This window comes from Talpa occidentalis, unplaced genomic scaffold (genome assembly GCF_014898055.3).
Source record: "Talpa occidentalis isolate TD23 unplaced genomic scaffold, MPIMG_talOcc4v2.1 talOcc4.9, whole genome shotgun sequence".
Lineage (NCBI taxonomy): Eukaryota > Metazoa > Chordata > Mammalia > Eulipotyphla > Talpidae > Talpa > Talpa occidentalis.
Window position 1 is genome coordinate 112,628,715 of NW_023605305.1, and position 27,000 is coordinate 112,655,714.

General features: G+C 41.1%; 1 protein-coding gene across 2 annotated transcripts in view; it reads right to left on the reverse strand.

Moving 5' to 3' along the window:
- The window catches only part of SPAG17 (sperm associated antigen 17), a 152,678-nt gene that overhangs the window by 8,393 nt on the left and 117,285 nt on the right, over positions 1-27,000 (reverse strand). For both annotated transcript variants that reach the window (XM_054691767.1, XM_037501174.2), the window contains exons 35-48: positions 26,688-26,815; positions 23,672-23,854; positions 22,571-22,684; positions 22,019-22,064; positions 18,749-18,848; positions 18,490-18,537; positions 16,695-16,794; positions 15,469-15,571; positions 13,208-13,336; positions 11,507-11,643; positions 10,089-10,273; positions 8,576-8,636; positions 5,382-5,526; positions 2,211-2,340 (exon numbers count right to left, since the gene is read on the reverse strand). In XM_054691767.1, coding sequence (XP_054547742.1) covers positions 2,216-2,340; positions 5,382-5,526; positions 8,576-8,636; positions 10,089-10,273; positions 11,507-11,643; positions 13,208-13,336; positions 15,469-15,571; positions 16,695-16,794; positions 18,490-18,537; positions 18,749-18,848; positions 22,019-22,064; positions 22,571-22,684; positions 23,672-23,854; positions 26,688-26,815 — 1,604 coding nt within the window. In that variant the 3' untranslated portion in view covers positions 2,211-2,215. The remainder of the gene's footprint in view (positions 1-2,210; positions 2,341-5,381; positions 5,527-8,575; positions 8,637-10,088; positions 10,274-11,506; positions 11,644-13,207; positions 13,337-15,468; positions 15,572-16,694; positions 16,795-18,489; positions 18,538-18,748; positions 18,849-22,018; positions 22,065-22,570; positions 22,685-23,671; positions 23,855-26,687; positions 26,816-27,000) is intronic.

The window sequence follows — 27,000 nt, forward strand, 5'->3', positions numbered from 1 at the left end:
TGTCAGACAGAAATGACCAGCTGAGCCCTGGAGGAAAAGAGGTCCTTCTTATAAAGTGGCAGAAAGTTTGACTGACTTGCGTTCTGCTTTTGGATAAAAAGTAGAACTTGTAAACAATGAACTTGAATGTTTAGCTGAGGTGTCCAAGCAAAATATGGAAGCTGTGACCTGGTCTCTTGTTTATAGTAAAATGTAAGAGGAAAAAAGAAATTGAGGAAGGAACTGGTCAGCAAAGAGGAACTGGAACCTGATGATTTGGAAAAATCAGAGCTTATCCACATTGCCAGATCCCCACTCTGGAGAGATCATCAGGGGTGTGGCTGGAAAACCCACCGAAGAGACATGGCTAGCGACCTGTGAACACGATCATCCCAGCAGAGCCAAGAGTAGAGATGATCCAGGAGGGACCTGTGGAGAACCTCATGTCTAAAGGCATAGCACCCACTGGAAGTTTCCAGAATGTTGTAGCAACAGAAACACTGCCTGCCTGGCTTGAGGAGGACAAAGATTACAAAATGAAGGGAGATACTCAGATTTGGGGGGTTCTTCAAGCGGGAAATGGGCTACTCAGAGGATGCAACTGCCTCCCAGAGAGGCTAGCGCCAACAAGGCCTTGGAGGGCCTACAGGTGGAGGCTCGTAAAGGCTCTGTGGTGCCCAGAGGGCAGATCAAGCCCTGAAGGATTATTCTAGGTCTACGAAGCCTTTGGAAATGTGCCCTGCTGGCTTGCAAACTTGCTTTACCAATGACTCCTTAACGCCTTTCCTTCTCCTCACTTCGGAATGTCTGTCCTATGTTCGTCCCACCGATATCATTTGGAAGCTGACAAGGTTGTATAGTGTCACAGGTCAACAGATGAAGGAAAAACCAGGATAGGTAGAGTCTCACCCACTTCTGATTTAGATAATGAGATTTAAGCCTTTTTGAACTGAGATATGATGAGATTTTTGTATGGACAGCTGGGACTGGAATTGGTCAACACTTGGAATGTTGGGATGGGGTGAGTGTACTCTGTGTGTGGGATAGATGTGAATTTGGGAGGGCCAGGGGGTTCATTATATTGGGTTTGCCTACACAGAATTTATGTCTATGGGAACCTGTGAATGTGACATTATAAATATGGTCTTACAGATACAATCAAGCTAAGATGAAGTCATTCAGGATTAGGGTAGTCTAAATACAATGAGTAGTAGGATTGTTACAAGGATAGACAGACACATAGAAATCCACAGGGGAAAATACCACTCGACACAGAGGGAGAGATTGAAGTGATGCAGCTATAAGCTAAGGAAACCAGGGTTGCTGGCACCTATAGAAGTTGGGGACAGATTTCCCTCAGAGACCCCAGAAGGACCAACGCTGCTGACACCTTGGTTTTAGATCTTTGGCCTCCTGAGCTGCAAGAACATATCTTTTATGCTAGCTGGCTACGGTACTTGACTATGGTATTCTAAGAAATTAGCACAGTTTTGGTAACAGCAGCCCTGTGAAACGTCTATGAGATAATGTTTGCCTTTTCTCATGAGCATACAGTGGAGTTTTCCAGAGGCTATATCTATTGGTGACATGCTGAATAGAGAAAAGATCTGAGGATTCAACTGCAGTCTATATTAAGTCAGACATTTTACATTTAAAATTTGCAAATATGCCAGGTTCATTATTTTCACATAAAGTTTAATTTTCCCCAGTTTTAATTCTAATTTGGTAAAAACCAATAGATATGACCCACATTTAAAAAAGAAAAAAAAAGGTTTGGGGATTCTCAATTTTTAAGACTATGTGAGGACTTTAAGTCTAGAACATTTGAAAGCCACAGGTTTTCATCAATTTCTTAAGTCCAAAAGGGCATCATGGTATATGTTTGACCTTCTGCTCTTTGGAAAGTTGGCTCAATACTGAAAACAGTGCTTAAAAGAATGAACTTTAGAATCACGCAGCAGTAGGTTAATTTTTACTTATTCACTTAAGAGCTTGTCTCTGCCTTCAGTTTCCTTATTTATAAAATGGGAAAAATAATCTCATAGGTAGTGTGAGGATATGACCATGTATGCAAAGGGGTGGCTACTACACAGTTATTAAAAACAATCATTTTCATTCTACCAGGCTAAGTCAATGGCTCACTGGTTTTTGGCTACAAGAAGCGGCAAATAAATAGGAGGTAAGGCCTCAAATTTGAATGGATGAAAATAAAATTCCCAATTATTACTTACTGGAGCTAGTGCGAAACCTTACGAGACACGAAGGCCCCCAATATAGAGGAAGTCCTCTGGATCATGGGATTTTCTGTTTCCTGAGGAAATTCTTTCAGTCTTTTAGCATAATTCCTGCTTGTTAAAACTGGTAAAATATTCATTAAGGGCAATTATTTCCATGACCATATCATTTGTATATACAAACCCAGGTAACATTTTAGAATCGGAATCTCTTTCCCAGCACCGTTTTAAGACAATTTTAGTACTTTTCTGTCCAACGCAGACACTATGTATTTAGGTTTAGGGGATGAAAGATGGATATTCCTCACAGAATTTCTTCTGTTTCTTCTAGTGTCTGTTTCTAGGCTATGATTGCCCTTTCTATAGTAACCATCACTCACTATAACTAGGCCCCAAAACATATCAAGATCCATATTTCATGCTTCTTGGTGGAGAAGGGAATAAATCTTGGGAAACAGGTTGCAACCTATCTTGGCTGGCATTGTGGGTAGATATAAGATCTTAATAAAACTCTCCCTCATTAGGTGATCTCTAATCCATAAGAAAGGAAATATAAATCTTGATAGCACACAGGCAAAGAGACTTAATTGCTGGCATCAGCAGCAAAATTTGGGTACACTGGAAGAGCATCTAATAACCTGTGTGCAGGGGAAGACGATAAATTAGTAAAAAAAATGGTTCTTTGGTTAATTTCCTTCTATGACTATGGGAGAAGTCTGCCATAAATACTCAGGAAAAAAAGGTCTTTCCTAACCACCCCATTTCAAATTGCACTCCTTCTTAACACTTATCACACCCCCTTTACTATTTACCATGTCTTCTATTGTACTTGTCACTGCCATGACTCAGTAGGGGCTGTGGGGAGGGGAGAGCTAAAGAGTGTGGCTGCACACACCCTTGACTAAGGGGAGAGATGCAGAGAATTAGCTGGAATGCTCCCCACAGGCCAGATGCTCCCTGGTGAAAAGTGTGGGGGGCCTCCCTGGTGGTACAGGGGCTAAGTCTCAGCGCTCTCAAGCTCTCACCAGCCACTGCAGCATGAGTTGGATCCCCGGCCAGGGAGCTACCCACATGGTGCAGCAGACCTCTCCTGTCTCCCCGCTGCTCCCCTCAGCAATAGTATTTCAGTAGATCTGCCTGTTCGGCTCCCCACTCTGTCTCTGGTGAATCCTCTCACCCCCCCGCCCCCCTCTGGCCTACACCCTTCTTCTATGCATAAATAAATCTTAAAAAAAAAAAATGGACAGTGTGCTGAGCCACACTTCCCCTCCCGCACCCCTTGGGACAGGTGCTGACCTTGTGAAGCACGTGGAGCTCACAGACTACAAAAATCTCAGGTCCGGAGTCACAAATATGAGTCAGGGCTTTCTCCCTCCCCAGCACATTTGCACTAGCAGCTGGGTCCCCTCCAGGTCTCTCTCATTCCCTGTGACTCAGTGACTTTAAAAACAGGTTTTAGTACCCATGGAAGCCAGCAGAGGCAAAAAATAAACATACAGAAAACTAAAAAACAAACAGAAAACCTAAAATCAAATAAAATAGTGCCGCCTACAGGAGAAGTAAAGGTAGTTTAGTTGTCTGACCTATTGCTGCAAATAATTTTAAGCGGAGAACTCGAAAGCAGCAAAATGTGCAGACAAAGAATATATAACATGTGGCACCTTGAGATCTCCAGGGAATATAACATCATAAGGAGAGACCAACTTTCCAGAATTTATAAAAATTTTATGTTGAAGAAAAAACATAACTAATAAAAAAATTTAAAAAAAAGCAAGCCAAAGAATTAAAAAAGGCTAACCAAAGAGATACAGTAAGATTCAGAAAAGTGAATGACCCAAAAAATGTAATTATGAACAGAACAGAGAAACTGAAGTGTTAATAACAGTGATTCAGGGTGTAATGAGCTCAATAATTGACATCAATATATTGACAGTTCCCCTGCCAAACGGCTTTCATCCATGTGCCTCTGTCATCGTTACTGGTGCACCCTAGAGTTTCTGATCTTACATTCGGCCTCTTGAAGCAACCTTCCCATGGTTATTTGCAGATCCATTCACTCTTATCTCCTAACATAGCCCGTACAATAACTCTGGATCCATTTTTCTAAAGATATGCTTACATCACCCACTGGAGCAGGAATCTTCAATGAGTCTGACTGGTTATGTGATAAAATTTAAGCCAAGTATTTAAAGTCTTCCATGATTTTATTCCTACCAATTTTCCTTCTGTATGTCCTAATATTCCCTAAGCTCTCACATACTGACCTCCCTGCTAGTCCTCACAGAAACCTGGAGCTTATCAATTGCCATGGACTTGGTCACTCTTTCTATTTTGTTTCCTTTCGTCAAAAGGTTTTGCATTCCACGAGACTCAACTCAAATATCAAATAGATACAACCCATAACACAAAGTCGCAAATAATTCAAGTCATTTGGAGGCTAAAATAATAGAGGAATCAAGGGTGAGGACTTTTTTCCTGCTATAGATTATATCAGTCTTTGAAGATAGTCCAATTTCCATTTCTAGGTTTGATATTTCATAGAGTTTACCTGGCATATAATAGATTACTTCATGTCTATATATCTAGATTCAAGAGATCAACATAAAGAAATGTATGTTAATTCAGTGATTATCCATCCAAACTTTCATGTTCACCTATGCCGAACAAGATTACTAATGTTTATGTGTAGGGTAAAGAAAATGTCAGGCTGTTCTGCCCTCCCGCCATCAGGATAGATGATGGATCCTTGCGGTCCTGAATGCGTGCCTGATGGCGGGCACCTGGAGTAGGGTGTGGGCAGAGATAGATGGGATTCACCTGGGCTGAGACTGGGCTTTTAAGGGCGGCATCACGGGGACGTCAGCAGAAGCCAAAAGAGAAGCCGAGAGAGAAGCAAGAGAAGCAGAAGCCGAGAGAAGGCCGGAGAGCCCAGATAGAGTGAGGATTTGCTAAAGGCTGGGAGGCCTGCCAGCCTCCCGGCCCCCCAGCAGCCTTACCTGCCGTGTACTGGGTAAATCCCAATAAAAAGACCTGCAAAAAGCCACTAAGGACTCTGATTCCTCCTTCACCCGGTCTGCTGGATTGTAGGAAACCTGCACTGTGTCTATTCCTGCCCTTACATTGCGATTGCACTATACATGGCTCCTCCAATTAAACTGAAAAGGATATTTGCTTCCACAGGTAAGAAATGGACATCATGCTCAGTCATAATCTCAATATTGTGGGAGATCTGCACTGATCCCTTGGCGCCATCCTCTCCCAACGCCATGGCAAATAACTCCACTTTCAGCTCCGCCTGCAAACCAGATGCCACCTGGAAGACACAACGTACTGCTGGGGTCAGACTTATCTGGGTCCAAGTCTCGGCTTTCATGCTAACGGGGCAAGTTACTTAAACGCTCTACTCATTTTCCTCATGGATAAATTTGACCTCAATGAAGAAAAGCTGTTAACAGCATTGAGAAGAAGTACTCCATTGATTTGTGAGGGAGAATTCCATTGAGTTAATGGGTGATTCAGGGTGTAATGAGCTCAATAACTGAGATAAATATATTGACAGTTCCCCTGCCAAACGGCTTTCATCCATGTGCCTCTGTCATCGTTACTGGTGCACCCTAGAGTTTCTGATCTTACATTCGGCCTCTTGAAGCAACCTTCCCATGGTTATTTGCAGATCCATTCACTCTTATCTCCTAACATAGCCTGTACAATAACTCTGGATCCATTTTTCTAAAGATATGCTTACATCACCCACCGGAGCAGGAATCTTCAATGAGTCTGACGGTTATGTGATAAAATTTAAGCCAAGTATTTAAAGTCTTCCATGAATTTATTCCTCTCAATTTATCCCAAGGACTCAGGATAAATTGTTTAAGGAGAAAACTGGGTTATTTAGAAAAAGACACAAGGAACCTACATGCCAGGGCACTGGAGGTATCCTGACGGCAAATTCTTACGATGCCTGTAATTGTGCTAGTTCTCAAATGTCAGTAGCAAATTTCTATCTATTGGAATCCTTGCAGATAAGATCAATTTCATCTAAGAGAAATATAAATTTAATCTTAAATTGCCTCTCAGAGACCTGGTGAATCCCACCCCTTCCCTGCCGGGCCCCTCAGTTTACACTATTCCCCAATGTCCATAACCCGACAAAGCCAGCAGAGGGAGACAGAATTAAGTCTACATGCGGGACTGCTTTGGTCTGAAAGCTACATGCAGATTTGTACCAACAAAGGAGAAACCTGATATACCTGGAAGAAGAAACACATCAAGGAACAGGCTTCTTGCCTCTTCCTTGAAGAGAACAGGAGCCAGGAAAGAAAGAACTGTTTATGCTCCTACACGGCCTCTCCAGGAGGCAGGTCACAAAGCAAACCTGAGAACAGTTATCTGGAAAAAATAAATCAAAAACTACCACATGGAAAGCAATTAGACACAAATGGATTTTTCTTTCTCTGCTAGAGCTTTATAAATAATCGCACTGAACAATGTCTTTTTCCACGTTTTTTTTCAACCTTGAGCTTGTAAAGGTGTGTGCACTGGAGGGTATTCCACACCTCTGCTTTTCTGAGCATCGGGCCCACGGTCCCCAGCCCCACAGGGGGGAGCAGAGTGGGGGTGACGACATGGGGGTCGGGGGCCTGGAGTCCTGCCATGCCACTGGCGACCGGGCCCTGAGCGTATTCATCCAGGGCTGGCAACTCACCAAACCGAACAGTGGTTAGATTTACATGTGGAAAAGTCTGTAGATTATATTTTCACCCAAGCCAAAACCACTATCAAAAAAGGACAAAAGTAAAAATGGGGGGAAAAAAATCTAAGCATGTAGAGTGAGCTCAAAGAATACATGCTGGGTTTTTTAGGACCTATAAAGGCCGATCCAGCAGTCATGCGGGTTTCTGGCATATTCCCTACTTCAGATGAAAAGGAGTCGCTAACTTCTGAGAACAGTGCAAGAAGAGCTCGCTTTGATTTTTGGTTTTGGTTTATGTTGAGAGGATTCTGCGATCCTGAGCCAGGACAATAATGATAAATTATTTCAGAGGAGCTCATGGATTAGTGGACCTAATCCCAAAATGTATTTCTCTTTGGAGCTGGAGTCCACACTACTGTTTAGCAGGTGATAAGATATTATGGCTGGAGGAAGGCTAAGAAATTATCCATGCAAGCTCCCTCTGTCTCAGATGAGAAAAATAAGGTAGAGGACCCAGTGGCCAAGAACACGTTGTGCAGCATGGCGGCACAGTCCCCACGTCAGCCACCGACTGCTGGGCCATGCCAGTGACGCTCTGTCTCGCATCGAGACTGTGCCTCTGCAAGGTCTCTAGGCTCCTGAAAGCTCTGTGATAGTGATGGGACCAGGTGCCTGGCTCAGCGTTCCCACAAACCCTGTGTACCCCATCCACAGGGAAGACCCCTGTGTCTACCTAGGCTCCCCCCTCACCCTTTCAGTCACTAGTCTCTTGAGTGGGCTCTACAGGCCCAGCTCTTCAAGTTCCTACGAGTCTGACCCACTTGTAACGCTCCCTGGAGCCTGGCACATCATGGGTACGTGGGAGGACCCCAAAGCTTGTTGGGTGTAATGCATGCAACAGCAAGGCACCAGGCTGATGCACTGACCAAGAAATGAATGTTCAGATTTACAAACATGATTTTGTTCTGTTTTGAGACGGACCTTATGTTATACTTCTCAAGTTATAATTTAAAGGGGCAATACATATATTTTATACCAGACATCCCATTTTAGGGAATGTATCAGATAAACTCAAAACAGGTTGTGATTTTAAATTATGTTTTCAGAGATCCTTGCAGAAATGAAGCAGCTGGTGAATTTAATATACTGCTTGCTCTTAGTATGTCATTAAATAATATTCTCTGGCAGATACCAAGAGAACAGAACAGGCTTACATCAAATCTAAAGAATGGGATAATTCCTTATTTTTCTTTAGGATTTTTCACTTTGCAGAAGGATTTGTTGCAGTTTAGCTTTAGATAACTGGTTGCCCGAGGGCATATTACATCATATTTAATTTTTAGAAATGTTTTCCAAACTACTGTACGTAATTAAAGCTTTGGCACCAGCGATGTGAGCTCCAGAAATGTTTCCATAACTGGAAGTTTAACTCTGTCTCCACGCGGGATTTTTTTCAGGGTGATTACATGAATTAAGTAACCTCAAGCCACACATTGTACCAACAGCAGGAAGCTTTTACGCAGGGCACTGGAAGAAGCAGACGCACACACGGTTACACCGCAGGGATAGAAGGACTCAAAGACCCGATTCACTGGAAAAAGTCACAGAGGCGCGTGCACACACGCACACACACACACACACACACACACAGTGAGCACACAGCACTTACCGGCCCAGGTTTGTAAGTCACTTTCAGTCCCGTGCTGGGTGGGGGCTGCTTCACCTTAAACCTGCCAGGCAAGAAGATGGGGATAAACTGAGGCCATCATGGAACACATGCGTGCGAAGCTACTGCGATGTTAGAAAATTGGGGCGGTGTTAAAATTCACAGGGGACCCATGGTGTTAGAAAAGCTGCAGAATAAAGGTGCTTTTGGAAGGCAGTGCAGCCCGGGAGCCGGCCTCGCGCCGGGGTGGGGTGGGGTTGGTAGGAGGGAAACAGAAAAGGCTCAGAGAAGCCAGGGCTTGCGCGTGTCGCCTGTGGATGGGTTTCCCTTCCTGTGGTTTGTGGGTGCTGCTGAAGGTTAAAGGCCTGGAGTAAATTAAAATGCCACGGCGAGCCCACCTCTGAGCTGACCCCGGGCCGCGGTGGCTGAAGTGAGCCAGCCGGGAGGGCAACCTCTCCAGCTGCAGCTCCACGCAGGACGCGCTTGGGTGGCTTTTATGAGGCCGAGGTTGCTGCTCTAGTGCTCCCCACCCACTTTGTTTGGCAAAAATCGCAAAAACCAATACTGCCTGTTCTGGTGGCTTGTGCCCCTCATCAGGCTGTTTCTGAGGAAGAAAACATGATTCCTGAGATTGGGGATTTGACTCAACTCAAACGGGCCACAGGCCTTCTAAATGGCCCATGCGTGGGGCTCCGCCGGAGGCCAAGCCTGAGTCCAGAATAAAAACATGCTCAGGGGACTCACCACTGTCCTCGGGGTGACACCGAGGCTGAGGCAAATGCACCCTTGATGGGGAACCCCTCCCCCCGGGGAGGTGGACAGCTGCCAGGAACCTGCGCTGGGAGGTGTGAAGTCTGGCCTTGCTCTGGCCTCCAAGACCTTAACACAAGTGATCCCATGTGTCCTTTGTGATAGTCTCTCAGCTCTACAAGCTCTAAGACCCTACTGGTTTTGATCCAGCAGTGGAGGACAGGCTCTCTCTTGCCCCTGAATGTCAGGGTATACTTTCAACAGGGTGTCTAGACTGGGAGCACAGGTATTTGTCACTGATTCCAAGTCAGATTTTCAAAGTCAAATGATTAAAACTTTTATTTTCCTTTTGCCTCGATGATGTAGAACTAATGTAATTAAATTCACGTTTTGCTCATAAAGTGCAAACAAAGGTCAGCTGTCATGAGGGTCAGTGGTGGTTTCTGAGAGAGTCCCAGGTTCTGTGTTTTAGTTATTGTAGCACTTGTGCGACTTCATTTTTCATTACTGCAGCTCAGACCTTGAGTTGTTTCTACCAAAGGATGACTCATGATTGATGGGGGTGGAGGGCAATAAGTGCCCCTTACAGAGTGGAAGCTTGGCTAATACTGACTTGCTCAGGAATAAATGAAAGGACACAATGATGTGAAGACTCAGGATTCAAGGTATAATCACAGCTCAGTGCAATCAACGTTCACCGGTATAGCCAAAGGTGAACTGCAGAGAGGGAGGGGTGACCTGAGCAGACACTGGGGGCCTCGCTCACCTGCAGAAGTCCACCCCAACATTCTTGAGCTTCACAGTGGCCGTATAGGTTTGTCCTTCTTCGAGCATCCCAAACTTCACTGATGAGGGGAGCAGGTGGAATCCGAAAGGGGATGAGTCTGGTTTATTCATGGTGGCAGCTTCAACAGACGATGTTTTCACTCTGCCTCCAACTGGATTGTGCACCTTTGCATGAAAGAAAAAGTAATAAAATAAAATGGTTCGATTAGGCATTTCCAAAAGAAGAAACAGACTCTCACCGGAGGAAAAAAGCTGTGTGTCTTGGGAGGAAATAACCCTTTAAGGTCTCATGTAGTCCTTGCAACAGCACTGTAAGCAAATGCCTCAGGCTTTGTTTTAAGGAGAAGGAAGTTCAAGTCCAGAATTGGAACGCTAGATAATTTGCTTAAGAGGTAAGTGGTAGAGTTTCAAACTCCAATTTTCCTGATTTAAGATTTGTGCCCTTTCCTCTGTATGAATGATCATCATACTTCAGCTGCCATCAGAATCACCTGGAAGACTTGTTAACCCCAAATTGCTGACTCCATCTTCAGTTTCTCAGTCAGTGGGCCTGGGGTAGTGCCCGTGTCTGCACATATATAAAAGTTCTCAAGTGTTGCCACTGTCACTGGAAGAAACACTGCCCTCCCCCCTGTGTTATTTCTCACACAGGCAGCTCTGACCTCACCTGGGAGCTGCTGGAAATGGCAGAATCTCAGGCCCCACAGGCGACTCAGTGAGGCAGAATCTGTATTTAACAAGATCCCTAAGTAATACACATGCACATTAAAATTTGAGAAGCATACATTGCAGATCATTCTGTGAAGGCCATGAGCATGATGTGCAGTGACAGTTTCAAAGCATCACTGTGAGCTCTTGACTAGTGGGCTCAAGGCAGGCTTCCCAACAGAGCTGAGGAGCAGTGCTAATCTTACAGGCTCTGAGAAAGAAGGAGTTTGGGGCTTTGAAAGAATGAAGAGAAACCCACAATAGCTGAAGTCTAGAGTGAGTCTGGGGCAAGGTAAGGGGAAGAAGGAAGCAAATGGGGTCACGCCATTGCTGAGTGGTGTGAATTTTATCCTAAGCCATGAGAAAGGTGGCCAGAGGTGGGCCAGCTGGCTCCCCGAGAAGAACTTTGATAAAGTAGCATTTGCCGATTCCTGTGGTGTAAATACGCCCAACATGGCTAATTATTAGTTACAGATGGTTTAACAGCTGACTCATAAAATTCCTTACATGAGCCTAGTAGATTCTAGCAAAGCCCTGTTTTAGTTTATTTCAGTGGGACTTCAAGGCGGTCATGGTTGGACAGACTATACATCAAATAGCAGCAAACCATGGCCAGAATCAATGTCAAAGAGTCAGGACCACAATACACACTGATTTGGCTGTGGGGAATTTGTCCCATGTCCTTCTTACCTTTGCCAGAGGTCGAGACCTGGGTTTGGAACTCAGCAAATAGTGAGGTAATTTCACTTTCTCTTTCCTTGCTTGTCCTGTAACATCCTGCAGCAACGACTGGGTTGGGATTTTCAGCGGCTCAAAAGGTTCTGGTTCTGTTAGAAAGTTTCAATTATGCCATATGGACATTTTATTCAAAGACATTTGAGGGAAGACCGGAATGGAATACATAAAAGAACCTAAGCCAGTTTGGGAAGCTGTTCTTTCCCTTTTAAAAATCTTATTTAAAGGAAGGAAGGCTTTTGTTAATTCTAGTTTTGTATCTTTACATTTTGCAAAGAGGTTTTACCTAGTGTTGGTTCTAGCAACAACCCAGAGAGATGGGCAGAGCAGGGACTACTAGCATCACTAAAAAAAAGAAATAGACAAAGAAAAGATTCTACAAGATTCTGAAAAGTCCAGCGATTCTGCCTTTGATGAGTTGAACTTGGATGTGTCTTCAGCGTAGTGTCACTTATATATGGAATAGAGGAAACCAAACAGATGGTCAAAGACAAACTTGAAAACCAATTCTTGAAAGCTGAGGGTACGCAGACTTGAATTCACACATTTAACTTCTAGTAATGTGCCTTTTCTTTTCTACTCATACTTCTTCTTCCCACTACCTAAAATATTCCTCTGCCCCAGTCTTTGCATGGCTGCTCATTCTTGTTCTTGTCTTGGTGTGATTGTCCCTTCACAGAGGGACCTTTAATGCCCCAATGGGATGCTGTCCTGTCCCAAGACACGCTCAAACATTATAATGTATTATTAATGTGATAACATGGATTAAAACCTAAATTAATCCACTCTTTACTTATTTATTGTCTAGGTCTCCCCACAGTACATACATCTCTATAAGACTTTGGCATTTTTACTGCTATGTTTTCATGCCTAGAACAAGGACTGGCTCACACAGGCATCAAAGTCATCCACTAAATAAATCCTATAAGAGAGAAAATATTTAAAATAAGGAAGGCAAAAGCCTTATGTAGATGAGTCTCTTCATTTATCCACACCCCTGTGGTGTGGGGTAACCCTGTGGTTACCCTATAAGAGGTAACTGGGACACACCAGAAGATTCTCATCAAGCTCTCAATTTGGAATATGGCCCCAGGGATCAATGGGTGCACATTTATCTACACAATTTAAAGTACTACTTTTCCTTTTTTTTGACCAATCATATTTAGTTGAATTAGGTCTTATTCTGTATTATCTCTGCTCCAGCTTCTGCAACCCATAAAGAGGATGTGCTGTGTGAGACAGAGACTACATCTTCTGTTTCTTTTCTTGCACCTGCAGGCCAAAATATTACTGAAAAATAGATGCCAATTTCAGTTCTGCTATGAAATCACTAGCTGCTCAAAAGTTTGTTATTGTTTCCATATAAACTCACTTTGTTGGTAAAATAACTGACTGCCTCTTAATTTGGGGTGCACAAAATAAAATAACAAACCTAAAAAACGTGTTTGCCTTTTATTTCCTTCAACCTCAAATATTTTTTGAAATATTTTTAGGGGCTAAGAAGCCTTACAAAGTTCCAAGGTTCCAGGGTCTGTGATACTCCAGAATTTTGGCTGTAACTGGCAAACATACCCCCACCCTCCGGGCCACCTCCCAGACTGCACAAATGCTCAATGTTCACTCGGGACAACGAGACAAGAGCAGTGACCGCCATACCTCTCCTAGGCTTGGTAGAGTCTTCAGTGTGGTCCTGGCTGGTGGCCTTGCTGATAACCTTGCTAGCATCTTCTGGAAGATTTGGTGTGTCTGAGGCTTCCTGTTTTGAAGTTATATCGGGCTGGGAATCTAGGAAACGAAAAACAAGTATTACCAAGTGAGATCTTGGACAGTGGTCCAATGACTTCTAAGGTTTGTGTTCTTCTTTGCAATGTATGAGGTTCCCCACCCCCATACCAGTCTCCCTCCATCTTTGGAAAGACTTAACAGTTTAAAGATATTTATCAAGTACTGGGCATGAAAATGCATTTTGATGTGTGTGTGTGTGTGTGTGTGTGTGTGTGTGTGTGTGTGTGAAAGAGAGAGAGAGAGAGAGAGACCGAGAGCTAGAGCGAGAGCATGCACCCGGGTTGAAGCCCTTGGCTGCTGGAATACTGAACACCCTCGGTGGCCTCACACCCTCTCAAGGGAGATTAGCTCGACTGCCGGTTTTCTCTGTGCAAGGAGCAGGAGGTGGCAGCACTAGCTCCATCAGTCTTCATTCCTGTGACTTCTCCCTGTCTCTCATTTCCAAACTCCACAGGAATTCACTGTTCCTTCTTTTGGACTTATGTTTATGGCATACTTTTTTTTTTTTTTTTTTTTTGTGGGACCCTCGCCGATGGCCGGGGATTGAACTGGCGCTGCAGAGGCTGCGGGCAGCCTCGTAGCCCAGCGCTCAACCACTGTGCCACCAGGGGAGGCCCTTTATTTTTAATTAAAAGAAATTTTTAAGTCAGATTTTGATTTACCACTGGCTTACAAATCATTCTAAAGACATGATTATGGCGTCCCAGTCTGACAGGTGCATGGGCCTCACTCAACCTCTATTGACACTCCAGGCCACCACACAGTCAAGTGGTGTCCCCCATCCCTTCACCCCCTCCCCTCTGACAACCACCCTATTTTTTCAATAGGCTAAGAATTATTTTCATCAGTTTGTTTTCTTTGGTTATTTACATTCCACAAAAGAGTGAGGCTACCTAGTAATTGTTTCTCACTTTCTGACTTATTTCACTGAGCACAATCGTCTCAAGGTCCATCCATGTTGTTCCAAAGGGCACTATTTCATCTAGCCAAGCAGTATCTCATTGAATGTATCCCCCACCATTTCTTTATTCAGTCATTTGCAGGTGGGTAATGAGGAGAGGTGCATGCTTCTTTTGTATTCATAATTTCATATTCTTCAGATAAATACTTAGAATACTGAGAAATAGTTTTAGATTCTTAAAGGCATTTCCACACCATTTCCCATAGGGGCTGCACCCTATGGGGTTCATTCCCCCCAGCAATGAGTGTTTCTTTTCCTCCACAGCTTCTCCATCATTTGTGGTTTCCAGATTTTGATATAGGTCATTCTCACAGGAGCGAGGTCGTGCCTCTGTGGTTTGGATTTGAGTTTCTCTTTTAAGTGATGTTGAGCATTCATCCATGTCCTTGTTGGCCATCTAGACCTTCTTTAGAGAAGTGTCTACTCAGATCTTCTGCTCATTTTGCTGAATGGGTAATTTGTCTTTTTGTGTGGAGCTGTGTGAGTTCTTTATATACTTTGGAACTAAACCCCTGGTCAGACATATGATGTGGAAACATCTTCTAGTTCATTGGCTACCTTTTTTGTGTGGTGGTTTCTTTCACTGTGAAGAAGCCATTTAGTGTGATGTTGTCCTATTTGTTTATTTGAACTTTTGTTTCCCAGACCTTTGGAGTTAAGTCCCCAAATACATATCCAGGCATGTGTCTCCTATGTTTTCTTCTACAAATTTTGTGGTTTCAGGCTTTATATCCAAGTCTTCATTCCATTTTGAATTAATTTTTGTATATGGAGTTAAATAATGATCTAGTTTCATAGTTTTGGCACGAGGATGTCCAAGTTGCTCACTGTTTGCCAAAGGGGCTTTGCTTTCTCCATTGTTCCTCCATGCTTGGCTCCCTGCCAGAGATGAATTGTTTTTATTTGTGTGGGTTTGTTATTAGTCAGGTCTTCTTAATGTTTTTAGGTAAATTTTAGTACACAGGATGAACACTAGCTTTAATTTACAACTTGGTTTCCTCATATAACTCAGTCAAGCCTCAACACACAAGTCAGAAGTCATAATAGGTTGTATCATGAGCTATTTTTGAGACAAAAGGTAGTAAAAGCGAGTTATGCTTTATGAGGCTGCTATTAAATATTCTTCAATTAAGCACATGAATAGGAGGTAAGAGCTAAAGGATCCCAATACCTAGACGAAGATCAGATTCACTTTGAACCGCTGTTTTGTTTTCATCTTCATCTTTCTTTGTAAAAGGAGGCAAGTTCTTGGAAAGAGTTTCCAGATAATTAAACTTTAAGAAAAAAAAAAAAGAAAAAGACTTAGTTTAGACCCACACAGGGCAGAGGCGACTGCCAAAAGCATGTTCAGTTGAAGCGGAAAGAGGAAAGTGTCATTTTTAGACCCTGAACATGGAGTTTACAAACTAAAATAAGAAGTTATTTTCCTTTGCTCAAAAACTGTTTTCAAAATGGAGGAGACTGCTAATTTATTTCTAGCTTTGCTAATTAGTCACACTTTCCCATAGCTGTTTCTCAGGCAGCCTCTGGGTAATAGCAGTAGCTGGAATGTTCACAGACACAGGGAATTTGAACACATTCATGTATTCACTCTGCTTCAGGGTTCCAAGGCTTCTTAGAAGCAGAGGTGCTCTCTGAGCCCCTGGGCCTCCAAGATCCAAGACATTACAAGGTCTCCGAGCTGTGTCAGCAGCTGACCGGAAGGCAAGCATCAATGGAATGAATCCTTTAAAATGGGATTTACCCAAAGATCATCATAACCAAGGGAACCTGACTCCAGAAAGACTTAAAATATATGGGAGGGCCTCCCCAGTGGCGCAGCAGTTGAGCGCTGGGTTGCGAAGCTGCCCGCAGCCTCTGCAGCACCGGTTCGATCCCCGGCTGCTCCCCGGCCACTGGAGGAGGGTCCCACATGGCGCGCAGACCTCTCCTGCCGCCCGCTGCTCCCCTCAGCAGTGTACTTCCGTCCTTCTGCCTGCTCTGCTCCTGGCTCTGTCTCTGGGGAACTCTCTCACCCTCCCGCGCTTCTGACTGTACCCAGTGCTTGCATAAATAAACAAACAAACAAACAAACAAATAAATAAATAAATAAATAAATAAATCTTAAAATAAATAAATAAAAATAAAATATATGGGAGAGGGACTTGACAGTGATGACATTAATACAAGGCAGGGAAGTGAGTGGCAGCAATACATTAGCAGAGGCCTATTTTTAAGTGTTAGATGTGAAATTAATCTTTCTTCTCAAACGCTTTCAAGAATGTGGATTTGAAGGTTAGTCAATGAGGTTGATGCAGGAAAGAATCAAACATGAGGAAAGCTAGATTATGTAACAACAGATGCACTGTGTCTACCATTATAAAGACTCTTGCTAAACTGTTAATTACGTTCACTTACCTGAGACTGAAATGTCTTGCAAAATTCAGAACTAAAGTAAGGTGATATTAGTTTGTTCCTAATTTCCATTAGATAATTTTCTGTTTTTTCAATGTCCTTCCTGGTTGACATTTTCATAATGATACAAAAGAAGACACAGAGTATTTAAAATCACTATTTGTTTGTATTTTACCTCTAAATCCCACTGAACATGCCATCACTAATGTTAAAAACTGGTTAAGAATGAACTCATTGGACATTTTTTTTTTTAACTGACTTGTTTGGTTCCTTTTCTGTTTCCTCTAGAATCAGTAAAATTTACTACTCAGAAACCAGACTCTTAGAGAAAATAGATGATATCACATGTTACTTTGATTTTACAGTTGATCTCAAAAGACTATAATCCATATGGTCCACCTTTTTGTGTGTATTTTAATTCTCTGAGGTTCAAATGCCAGGCCAGATTCTACTGATTTCCATAATTTCAGTAACTGTGGTAACAAAATTAAAGCCTGAAGACTCAGTTGTGAAAAACATAGCTTCAAAGTAAAATAAAAGCAACTGCTGTTAGTGTATTTCAGTCAGTCTGTCTGTTCTGCTCCCTGCTCTGTCTCTGGTGAATCCTCTCGCCCCCCACATCTCTGACCTGTACCCTGGTTCTTGTATAAATACATAAATTTAAATAAATAAATAAATAAGATTAATAAATAAAAGCAATTGCTATTTTCCAATACCAGAACCCTGTATTGGGGGGCAATATATCAGCTCAAAAATCCATGTCTGAGCCTTCCTTACTTAGGGTTAGCCCATGAGATGTCAAATGAAATCACCGGGCAAGACTCCATAAAACTTAGAAAGAGGGATAACTCGCTGGGTCACTTTCTGTTTGTCCTTGACTCTTCTCTTTCCTATTTCTTGAAATATATTCTAAGAATTCTTGAATGTTTATGATTATGATCTACATATAATTTTAGAATATTCATTAGTATGTTAAAATTATCAAAGCCCAGCAAATATCTGAGAAATCTTTTGCTTAAGAGAGGGAAAGTTCTACCCAAGAATGCAAAACCACTAATTGGAAGGGATATCTGCACTCCCATGTCCACTGCAGCCCCATCTCCAACAGCCAAGTTGTGACAACAACCTAAGTGCCCAAGGACAGAGTTGTGGGTTAGAAAAATGTGGTCTAGACACACAAAGGCATTCTACTCAGCTGGAAACCAAGACGAGCTCTTGCCATTTGCAACCACATGGGCTGGAGGGGGAAGTGCTAAGTGGAGGAAAAAAGTCAAAAGGAAAAAGACAAACACTGGTTGGTTTGAGTTATATGTGGAATGTAGAGAAACTAACAAAGGGTCAGACAAAGACCACACCAGAGACAAGCCCTAGACATCTGGCTGTGGAACTGAGGCCACAAGCTGGGCAGGAGGTATGAGGGAAGCAAAGAAGGGAGGGGCCACAATGGACTATGTTGGGGGCTGAGGGTGCCTTGGTGGTGGGTGCAGTGTGATGACATGTATCTGAGCAGGCATGATTCTCTGCCTCTGGATCTCATACAATCTAACTCTAAAAAAAACCAAAATAACAATAAAAAAAATGAACAAGTTAAAAAAAAATAGAGGGAGAGAATGGACCTAGCTATCAAATGGGCTTAAGAAATAATAACGCCATCACACAATGCTGTATGAGTACTTGGCAGAAAAGTAGAAAAGATTAACAGCTGGTAGTAGCTTTCAACCGATCCCAGTCTGCGATGCCACAGCTTTACAAAACTGGGCCTTTCCACAGGCATATGTATGCTTCAGGATAGAATTACCTCCTTTGAGCTATCTTTTCTTTCCAATTCTTTGATGTTTCTAGGCGCCTATGTGAAAGGAAAGGAAAGTATGGTGAAAAGGGGAAATACTCTCAGATAACAACAACAAAATCCCACCACTGTATTGTTAACAGTATTGCAGAAGAAACCTGTGAGTTCACTGATGTAGTCACTCATAGCCATGACACCAGCAGCCCTCCACGCCCTCTTAGTATTGTATGCTTAATACTAGTTGGAAAACATGATTGGATCCGCTTACCTCCATTTCTTTTCCAAGAAATCTTTATCAAATGTTTCTGGAGGACATTCTGGTATAGCAGCCAAAGATTGTTTGAATAAATCTGTTAGGTGAGCTGCAACTTTAAAAAAAAGATGTGTTTAACTTCTCATTTTTTTTTTTTCACAGCACACCACAGAATTAATATTCAATTACTCACTTACTCACTTGTTTTTCCAAGAGCTTGTATTTAGTCTATCAAGTGTTTACTAGAATCTCTGTGAACCACTATAATATAGCAGAAAGCCAGAATACTTCTATGAAATATCCTCTTAGAGGAAGCACAGCTTATAGTCAACTGTAGATTGTCGTGACACCTCATTTATCCCACATCATTAGAGCAGCTGGAGTTCTACAACTGAATTTCTTCATATAGGAAGCACCAAAATTAAAAAAAAAATGAAATTGTTTTTCTAAAGTAATCTAAGAATCTGAATCTAAGGATAAAAATGTAACATAACAGTTGTTTGATAAAGTGGACAGTGATTCTCAGAGTTTATTCTGAAGAGCATAGCTTTTGTGGGATGTGAACAGGAGATTGAAGAAGTTTCCATGTTTTATTAGGTCCTAATAAGTGTCCATAAATTCAACAACATTGAAATAACATCAAGTATATTTTTCTATACAAACTAGAAATCAGTGGTATCAAACTAGAAATCAACCATAAAAAGAAAGTGAGAAAATCCTCCAAATACGTGGAGACTAAGCAACTGGCTACTGAATGACTATTGGATTAATAAGGAAATCAAAGGAGAAATTAAAAAGTACCTGGAGGCAAACAAAAATAAAAACATGAGCTAACCAGAACCTGTGGATGTAACAAAAAAGTGCCAATAGGGAAGTTGATAGAAATACACGTCAAAGAAACAAGAAATATCTCAAATAATGTAACCTTACACCTTAAGGAGAGATAACGACAAAGACAGAAGTTACTTGAAAGAAGGAAATAATAAAGTTCAGAGCAGAAGTAAATTAAAGAGAAATAAAAATTCAAAAGCTGGTTCTTTGGAAAGATAAACAAAGCAGACAAGTCTCTAGTGAGGCTCATTAAAAATAAAAGGAGAGAAAGCGCTAATAAATGAAATCACACATCAAAAAAAAGTTAAAACAGACATCACAGAAATAAAGAGGATCATTAAGAGACTACAATGAATATCTTTATGCAAACCTACTGGAAAATCTAGAGGGAATGGACACAGGACTCATACAACCTCACAAGGCAGACTCAGGAAGAAATAGAAAATTTGAACAGATCATTACACGCAAGGAAATTGAGACATAATCAAAATTCTCCTGCAAAAAACAAGTCCAGGAACAGGTAGTTTCACAAGCGAGTTCTACCAAACCTTCAAAGACTAACTAGTCTCGATCCTCTCAAACTCTTCCAAAAAAGTGAGGAAGATGAAACGTGCCATACACATCTACTAATAGCAGAAAAAGATCACCAAAATATAAATAAATAAATAAAACCTGATGAACACACACACACAAATATATTCAACAAAATTTTAGCAAATGGAATCCGACAATGTATTAAAAGAATTATGTACTGATGAAGTATTATTTCCAGGGATGGTTCAACATGAATATATCAATTAATGTTATTCATCACACCAAAAATAAAGGAATTACAACTACCATGGGATCATCTCAATAGATGCAGAGAAAGCATTTGACAAGATTCAACGTCCATTTATGATAAAAAAAAAAAAAAACCCAAAAACCTCTTTTAAAATGGGATTAAGGTAAAAAAATGGGATTAAGGGCCTCCCCTGGTGGCACAGCGGTTGAGCACTGGCCTGCGAAGCTGCCTGCAGTCTCTGCTGCACCGGTTTGATCCCCAGCCACCGGCGAGGGTCCCACATGGCTCGACAGACCTCTTCTGCCGCGCCCCTTGCTTCCCTCAGCAGTGTATTTCATCAGTCTGCCTGTTCTGTTCCCCGCTCTGGCTCTGGTAAATTCTCTCACCCTCCCACACATCTGGCCTGTACCCCAGCACTTGTATAAATAAATAAATAAATCTTTAAAAAAAATAAAATGGGATTAGAAGGAAAATACCTCAACATAATAAAGGCCATGGATGACAAACTCACAGCTCACATCATACTCAAAGAGAGTAAGCTAAAAACTTTCCCTCTTAGATCAGGAACAAGACAAGGATGCCCACTTTTAGCACTACTATTCAACCAAGTATTGAAGTCCTAGCCAAAGCCATGAGGCAAGAGACAGGATTAAAAGGAATTCAAATTGGAAAAGAAGAAGTAAAACTATCACTATTTGCAGATGACATGACAATATACACAGAAAATCCTAGAGACTCCACTAAAAAAAGATTTAGAAATATATTAACAGTACAGTAAAGAGGCAGGCTACAAAATCAATACACAAAAGTCTACTGCATAGGCCTTTATGCAACAGGCAGTTAGAAGAGAAATAAGTAAAGAAAACAATCCCATTTATAATCACATCAAAAACAATTAAGTACCTAGTTAGGGCTGAGTATATTCCAAAACAAGTATCATATCTTTTATTTGAGGATATCTGATCCAAAAGCAGATTGCTTGAGCTACATACAGTATAAAACATTGCAAGGCTTTGGTGATAACTGTGTAGTTGCTCAAAAATTCTCTCTTATGGAGAGAATGTTAGTTGGTTGATTATTTCCTTCCTGTGTATTATCCATGCTCTAAATACAGTGGAGTTTAACAGAAACATCTAATGTCGACTTTTTCTTTCTTTTTTTTTTTTTAAAGATTTATTTATTCATTTATACAAGCACTGGGTACAGTCAGAAGTGCCGGAGGGTGAGAGAATTCACCAGCGCCAGAGCGGGGAGCAGAACAGGCAGACTGACGAAATACACTGCTGAGGGGAGCAGTGGGCGCGGCAGGAGAGGTCTGTCGCACCATGTGGGACCCTTGCCGGGGGCCGGGGATTGAACCGGCGCTGCAGAGGCTGCGGGCAGCTTCACAGCCCAGCGCTCAACCGCTGCGCCACCAGGGGAGACCCTCAAATGTCAACTTTTTCATCCAACAGGTGAAAGTTAAAACTTTATAGAGGCAATCATGATTTTCAAGAATCTCATAATTCAGGCAGATAGAAACATATAAATAAAATGTTACAATACAATATGGCCACAGAGATCTATACATGCACTTTTGTTATCAGATGAGAGAATGATGGAGAAGTACATATAAGATCATTCTTCTGAAATCCATGAATGTTTTGCAGAAAAGTATTGAATATAGTTACCTTCAGTGACATGACTTTTTGCAGTTTCTTCCATTTTAGGGAAAGACTAAAATGAAGAGAGGATTCCGAAGTGAGGATGGTTACAAGACATGCAAAATTCACATTGTTTATATGCATTCTTTCTGTGCTCAAATTGTCTTTTATAAAATCACTATATGATTGAAGTTTTTAATGACAAATGAAAATGTGATGTTCTTTAGTCAGGCCTTTCACTTAACAAATTTCTAAAAATAAAATCATTTTAAGTTGTAGGAATTCCTTTCTCTTCCTCCTTTCTAGTTCATTAATTCCTTCAACCTTTCAATAAATGTTAATTTCTCCAAAGACAATAAAAATTTGTTTTTCTAGAATTATTTAGGATTTAAGGGTGAGCTTAAAAACACTATAAAATGTTATATATAAGAAAGCTGATTTTCACAGAAATTCCTCTTTCTATAGTTGGAGAAAATGCTTCATAGAAGTGATAGAAATAGCGATGATTTATGATTTTTTTGAAGTATCTGATATTGAAGCAATATTAAAAACACTGTTATACAGTCATTTCTTTCTCACCATGACTAGCTTGAGGAGATCGGCAGCGTTGCCTCTCTCTTCCTCAGTTCTGGAATCCTTAACTGTCATTTCCTGTAGCTCATCTTCTTTCTTTAGGATATGGTTTATATAGTCCTAGATCACCAGGATAAAATAGATCCATAAAAATCAGAGAGATGATAGAAAGCCAACAAAATAGTCAACATCAACTTGAAATAGTGCAAAGACTAAGAATGTGTGACTTCACAATGCTCAACAGTTGTTGGCCAAGAAATCTGGAAAGCCTTTTCCTTAATGTGTTTATCAGCAAAGACCCAACAACTCCAAGTGCAAAGCTTTAAATACCACAGGATCCACTAGAACTGTGTGAGGACCTTGGAGAGCCCCGGTTTCTAACTCGGTGCTCCAAGTGTCTCCATCAATGAAGTGGACAGAGTTGGGTCAGATGGTTCCCAGAGCCCTTTCCAGGGCTAGTCTATGACTCCACCCATGAATGAGTATATGTCCAACTTCATGCTTTGCTTCCAAGACAAATGTTCTTCAATTTTTTTTCTGAAAATATTTGACAAGTTTCAGTAAATTATGGTCTGCAGCTCTATGCCAGGTGCTGGGTACCTCATTGCAAATACAACACATATGATCCCTGCTTTGAGAGAGTTAACTAGAAGAATCTTAACACTGGGTCTAAGCAGCTAGTGGAGCTCCAGCCCAGTGGGGTATTATAGATGTGATTATACAATCGACTACTTGTTATGAATTCTTTGATCATTTCTAAAAATCAACAATTCTTTTCTTCCATGGATAACTATCAGATTAATAGGCAGTTCAACCTTTTTGCCAGGGGTAACTAGAACAGTTCTAGAATGAGAAAGGAGAACTTAGCAATTACATATAAAAGTTACTTATCTTCTCAACGTCTTTGAGATCTTGATAGTTCCTATACCCTGTGGGAGTTCACAGGTATTTTTTTACCTCCCAACCTTACTCTCGGTAAGACTGATATTTATGTTTTCTACTAGATACGTATTGGCAGAATTACATGATTTAAGGTTCCTCAGGAAAAAGGGGAATGATTGGCCTGTTTCTTCATTCTTTTGGGTCAGGATACTTGGATTCCATTACCTTAAGGGAAATCTGCAGTCTTCGTTTCATTTCTTTCTTTATGATCTCATGCTGGATGAACTGGCGTATCTGCAGCACTTTGGGGCTCTTAAGTATAGGGGCTGGGGCACTCACTAGTTGTTTGGATCCAATATTAAGGCCCTTCCAAATCTGAGTGCCAAATGGAGGTCCTGGAATTTTTTTCTGTTAACAGAATAAAACAACCACAAAAGAAAGAAATCATAATGATTTAACCATAAAGTACTTGTTACAGATCTATTGGGTTAGAAACTACTTGTTAGGCAATATAATGATGGAAAAAAAATGATCCCTGCTCTCAAAAAGTTTTCCAAATAAAAGGAAAATTGCTAAAAGAACAGGGCACTCTTTCCTCTTTATATATGTTACCAAGAATCTGGATATTAAAAGTCCTGTTGCATCATGGCTCACTGGCTAGCACTTAGGGGAGGGCAGTGTGATGCCATGGGAATACAACAGCAGTCTAGTTGAAGCCAAATGCTTGTGCACTATTCTCTAATACCCAGAGGTAGTCTAAGAGATTTGGAATTAAGCAGTCTCTAACTCTCTGGTTCTATAACACAGAGGGATTCTACGAGAGAAAATTCATCCCATTCATTTGGACAGTCTTTGAGCTCACTCTTAGATTATGCATGTCCAGAGTCTTCTCAGATCACTTGAGCAGAAACATCTGCCTTGAGTTGACGCTGTTGTCTATATTATCCTTGTAACTGATATCTCTATGGCATCCTTGTAACTGATATTCAGGAGTGGTGTACTTTGACGCCCTAGGTCCTGAGGTGAGTCAGACAAGCTTCATTTTCAATTACTCATCAGTGCCCAATGTCTGGCCAGTGATGGTTACTGAGGAGCATAACTGGAAAGGGTCACTGCTACCAGGCATAGGAGGTCACAGCATGAGCTTGAGGAAGAGAAATCACTTCCTTCACTAATCTCAGATGTGGTATATTCTTTGTCATAATTTTCAAATTATAGGAAGATACTCAACTTTGATATAGGATTAGTGAATTAAGACATTACCAAGGTAGTGATGGAGAAGGTTCCTGCTTTGCTTCTAAGAGGAACATCTAACAACTGACCAGAAGAATGCTACACCAAGAGAGCTCACCAAAGAAGTGAAGGATTTGGACACCCAAAACTATAAAATACAGCTGAAATTAATTGAAGGAGAAGCAAAGAAATGAGAATATATTTCACAACCATGGATCAGAAGAACACAAATTCTTTAAATGGCCGTTCTATCTAAAGTAATGCACATATTCAACATGAACCCGACAAGATCCTAATGCCATTGTTCACAGAAATAGAACAGAACTTCCTAAAATTTGCATGGAATTATGAAATACCTAAACTAGCCAATACAATCCAGAGAAGAAAAACCATAACTGGCAGTATCATGCTCCTTGACTTCAAACTATAATACAAAGCTATAGTAATCAAAACAGTATGGTACTTGTGCAGAAAACAGTTACACAGATCATTATACTATAATTGAGAGCCCATAAGTAAGCCACACATTAATGGGCTGTGCAAATCGGAAATCCAACATGGAAAAGATTAAAATCAGACCACTATCTTACACCAAATACTAAAGTCAACTCAAGATGGCTTGAAGACTTGAATATAAAAGCTGAAACTGTAAAGTATATATAGAAAATACATATGTAAAAAGCTTGTTGACATTGTATTTAGAGATATCTTTATGAATCCATCTCCAGCAGGAAGAGAAACAAAAGGGAATATAAGCAAATGGGAGTATATCAAACTCAAGAACTTCTGCATAGTGAAAGAAACCAACATTACAACAAAAAGACAATCTACAGAAAGGAAGAAGATATTTACAAATCATACATCAAGCACGGCATTAATATCCAATATATATAAACACCTGTGAAACTTAACAGAAAAAAAAAAAAACAACCTAATTGAAAAATGGGCTAAGGATCCAAGTAGGCATCTCAAAATCACAATGAGATTTCACCTCACACTGAGTTAGAATGACAATGACAGTAATCAAAAGTCAAGAAATATTAAGTACTGGGAAGTATGTTGGTGGGAATGTGAACTGGTGTAGGCTCTATGAAAAACAGTGTGGAGGTTCCTGAAAAATAAATAAATGAATAAAACACCACCAACAAACAAATAGAAATACCATGTGAGCCAATAATCCCACTTCTGACTTACCCAAAGCATCTGAAAACACTAACTTGAAAAGACCCGTGGATATGTACCCCCAGGTCCACGGTAGCATAATTCATAATAGCCAAGATATGAAAACTAAGTACCCCAAAACAAGAGGAATGGATAAAGAAGATGTGACAGATACACACAACACTATTCTGCCACAAAAAAAAAGATGAAATCTTGCCATTTGCTACAACATGGATGCCATTTTAAGGGGATTATGCCAAGTGAAATACATTAGAAGGAGAAAGATAAATACCTTAAAAACTAAAACTAAAATAAACCTGTAGACTCTGACAGCAGAATGGTGGTTCCCAGAGGGGAAGGCGTGGGGAAGAGGATGGAGAGAAAATCGCAACTGGTTGGTGGTCCATGGTGAGCAGATATTTGTGATGGGCCTGGTGAAAAAGTATAATCTTGAGACTTGATACATCGTAAACTAATGTTACCTTGAATTAAGATAAGTTTAAAAAAAAATTGGCTTCCAGTCCAAAAAGATAGTAAGAGACAAAAATGACATTCTATGATGATAAAGGAATCAATGCACCAGGAAGCAGTAACAACTACTAGTATATTTGCACCTAAGATAGCAGCACCAAAATATGTAACGGATGAGAACGAAAACTGAGATTAGCTAGTCAGGTATATTCCTCTAAAATATTCAAATTTTTAAAACTTCAAATATGAAACTCTGAGCCTATTAACAATTTACTCATGGATGAAAATACATGACTGTACGTGAAGGGGTCTAAGACCCTGGTCATGGTCGGATGGATATGCAAATATAGTGACTTTTCAACACAAAAATGCATACCTCAGTGGGGGGAAATGTGTCCCATGACCTTGACCGGAGATTGGGAGGGACAATCGTGTCTAATTCTTTCTTCATTAGCCAAGGAGATGCTTCATGAAAAGGGCGAAGGACAGTGATGCTCAGGACACCTGGATCAAAGGGACAAGGCAGAGGATCATGTCCCCAACAATATTCTGAGAAATTCAGTAGATAGTCCCCAAATGCAACAACCACTTTCCGATAAGCCAGACACAGATTTTGCTTACAGACCTTGCCATATAGCAAGAAAGGTGAGACGTAGTCACTCTAAAACTTAGAGATTGGATTTAGGTAA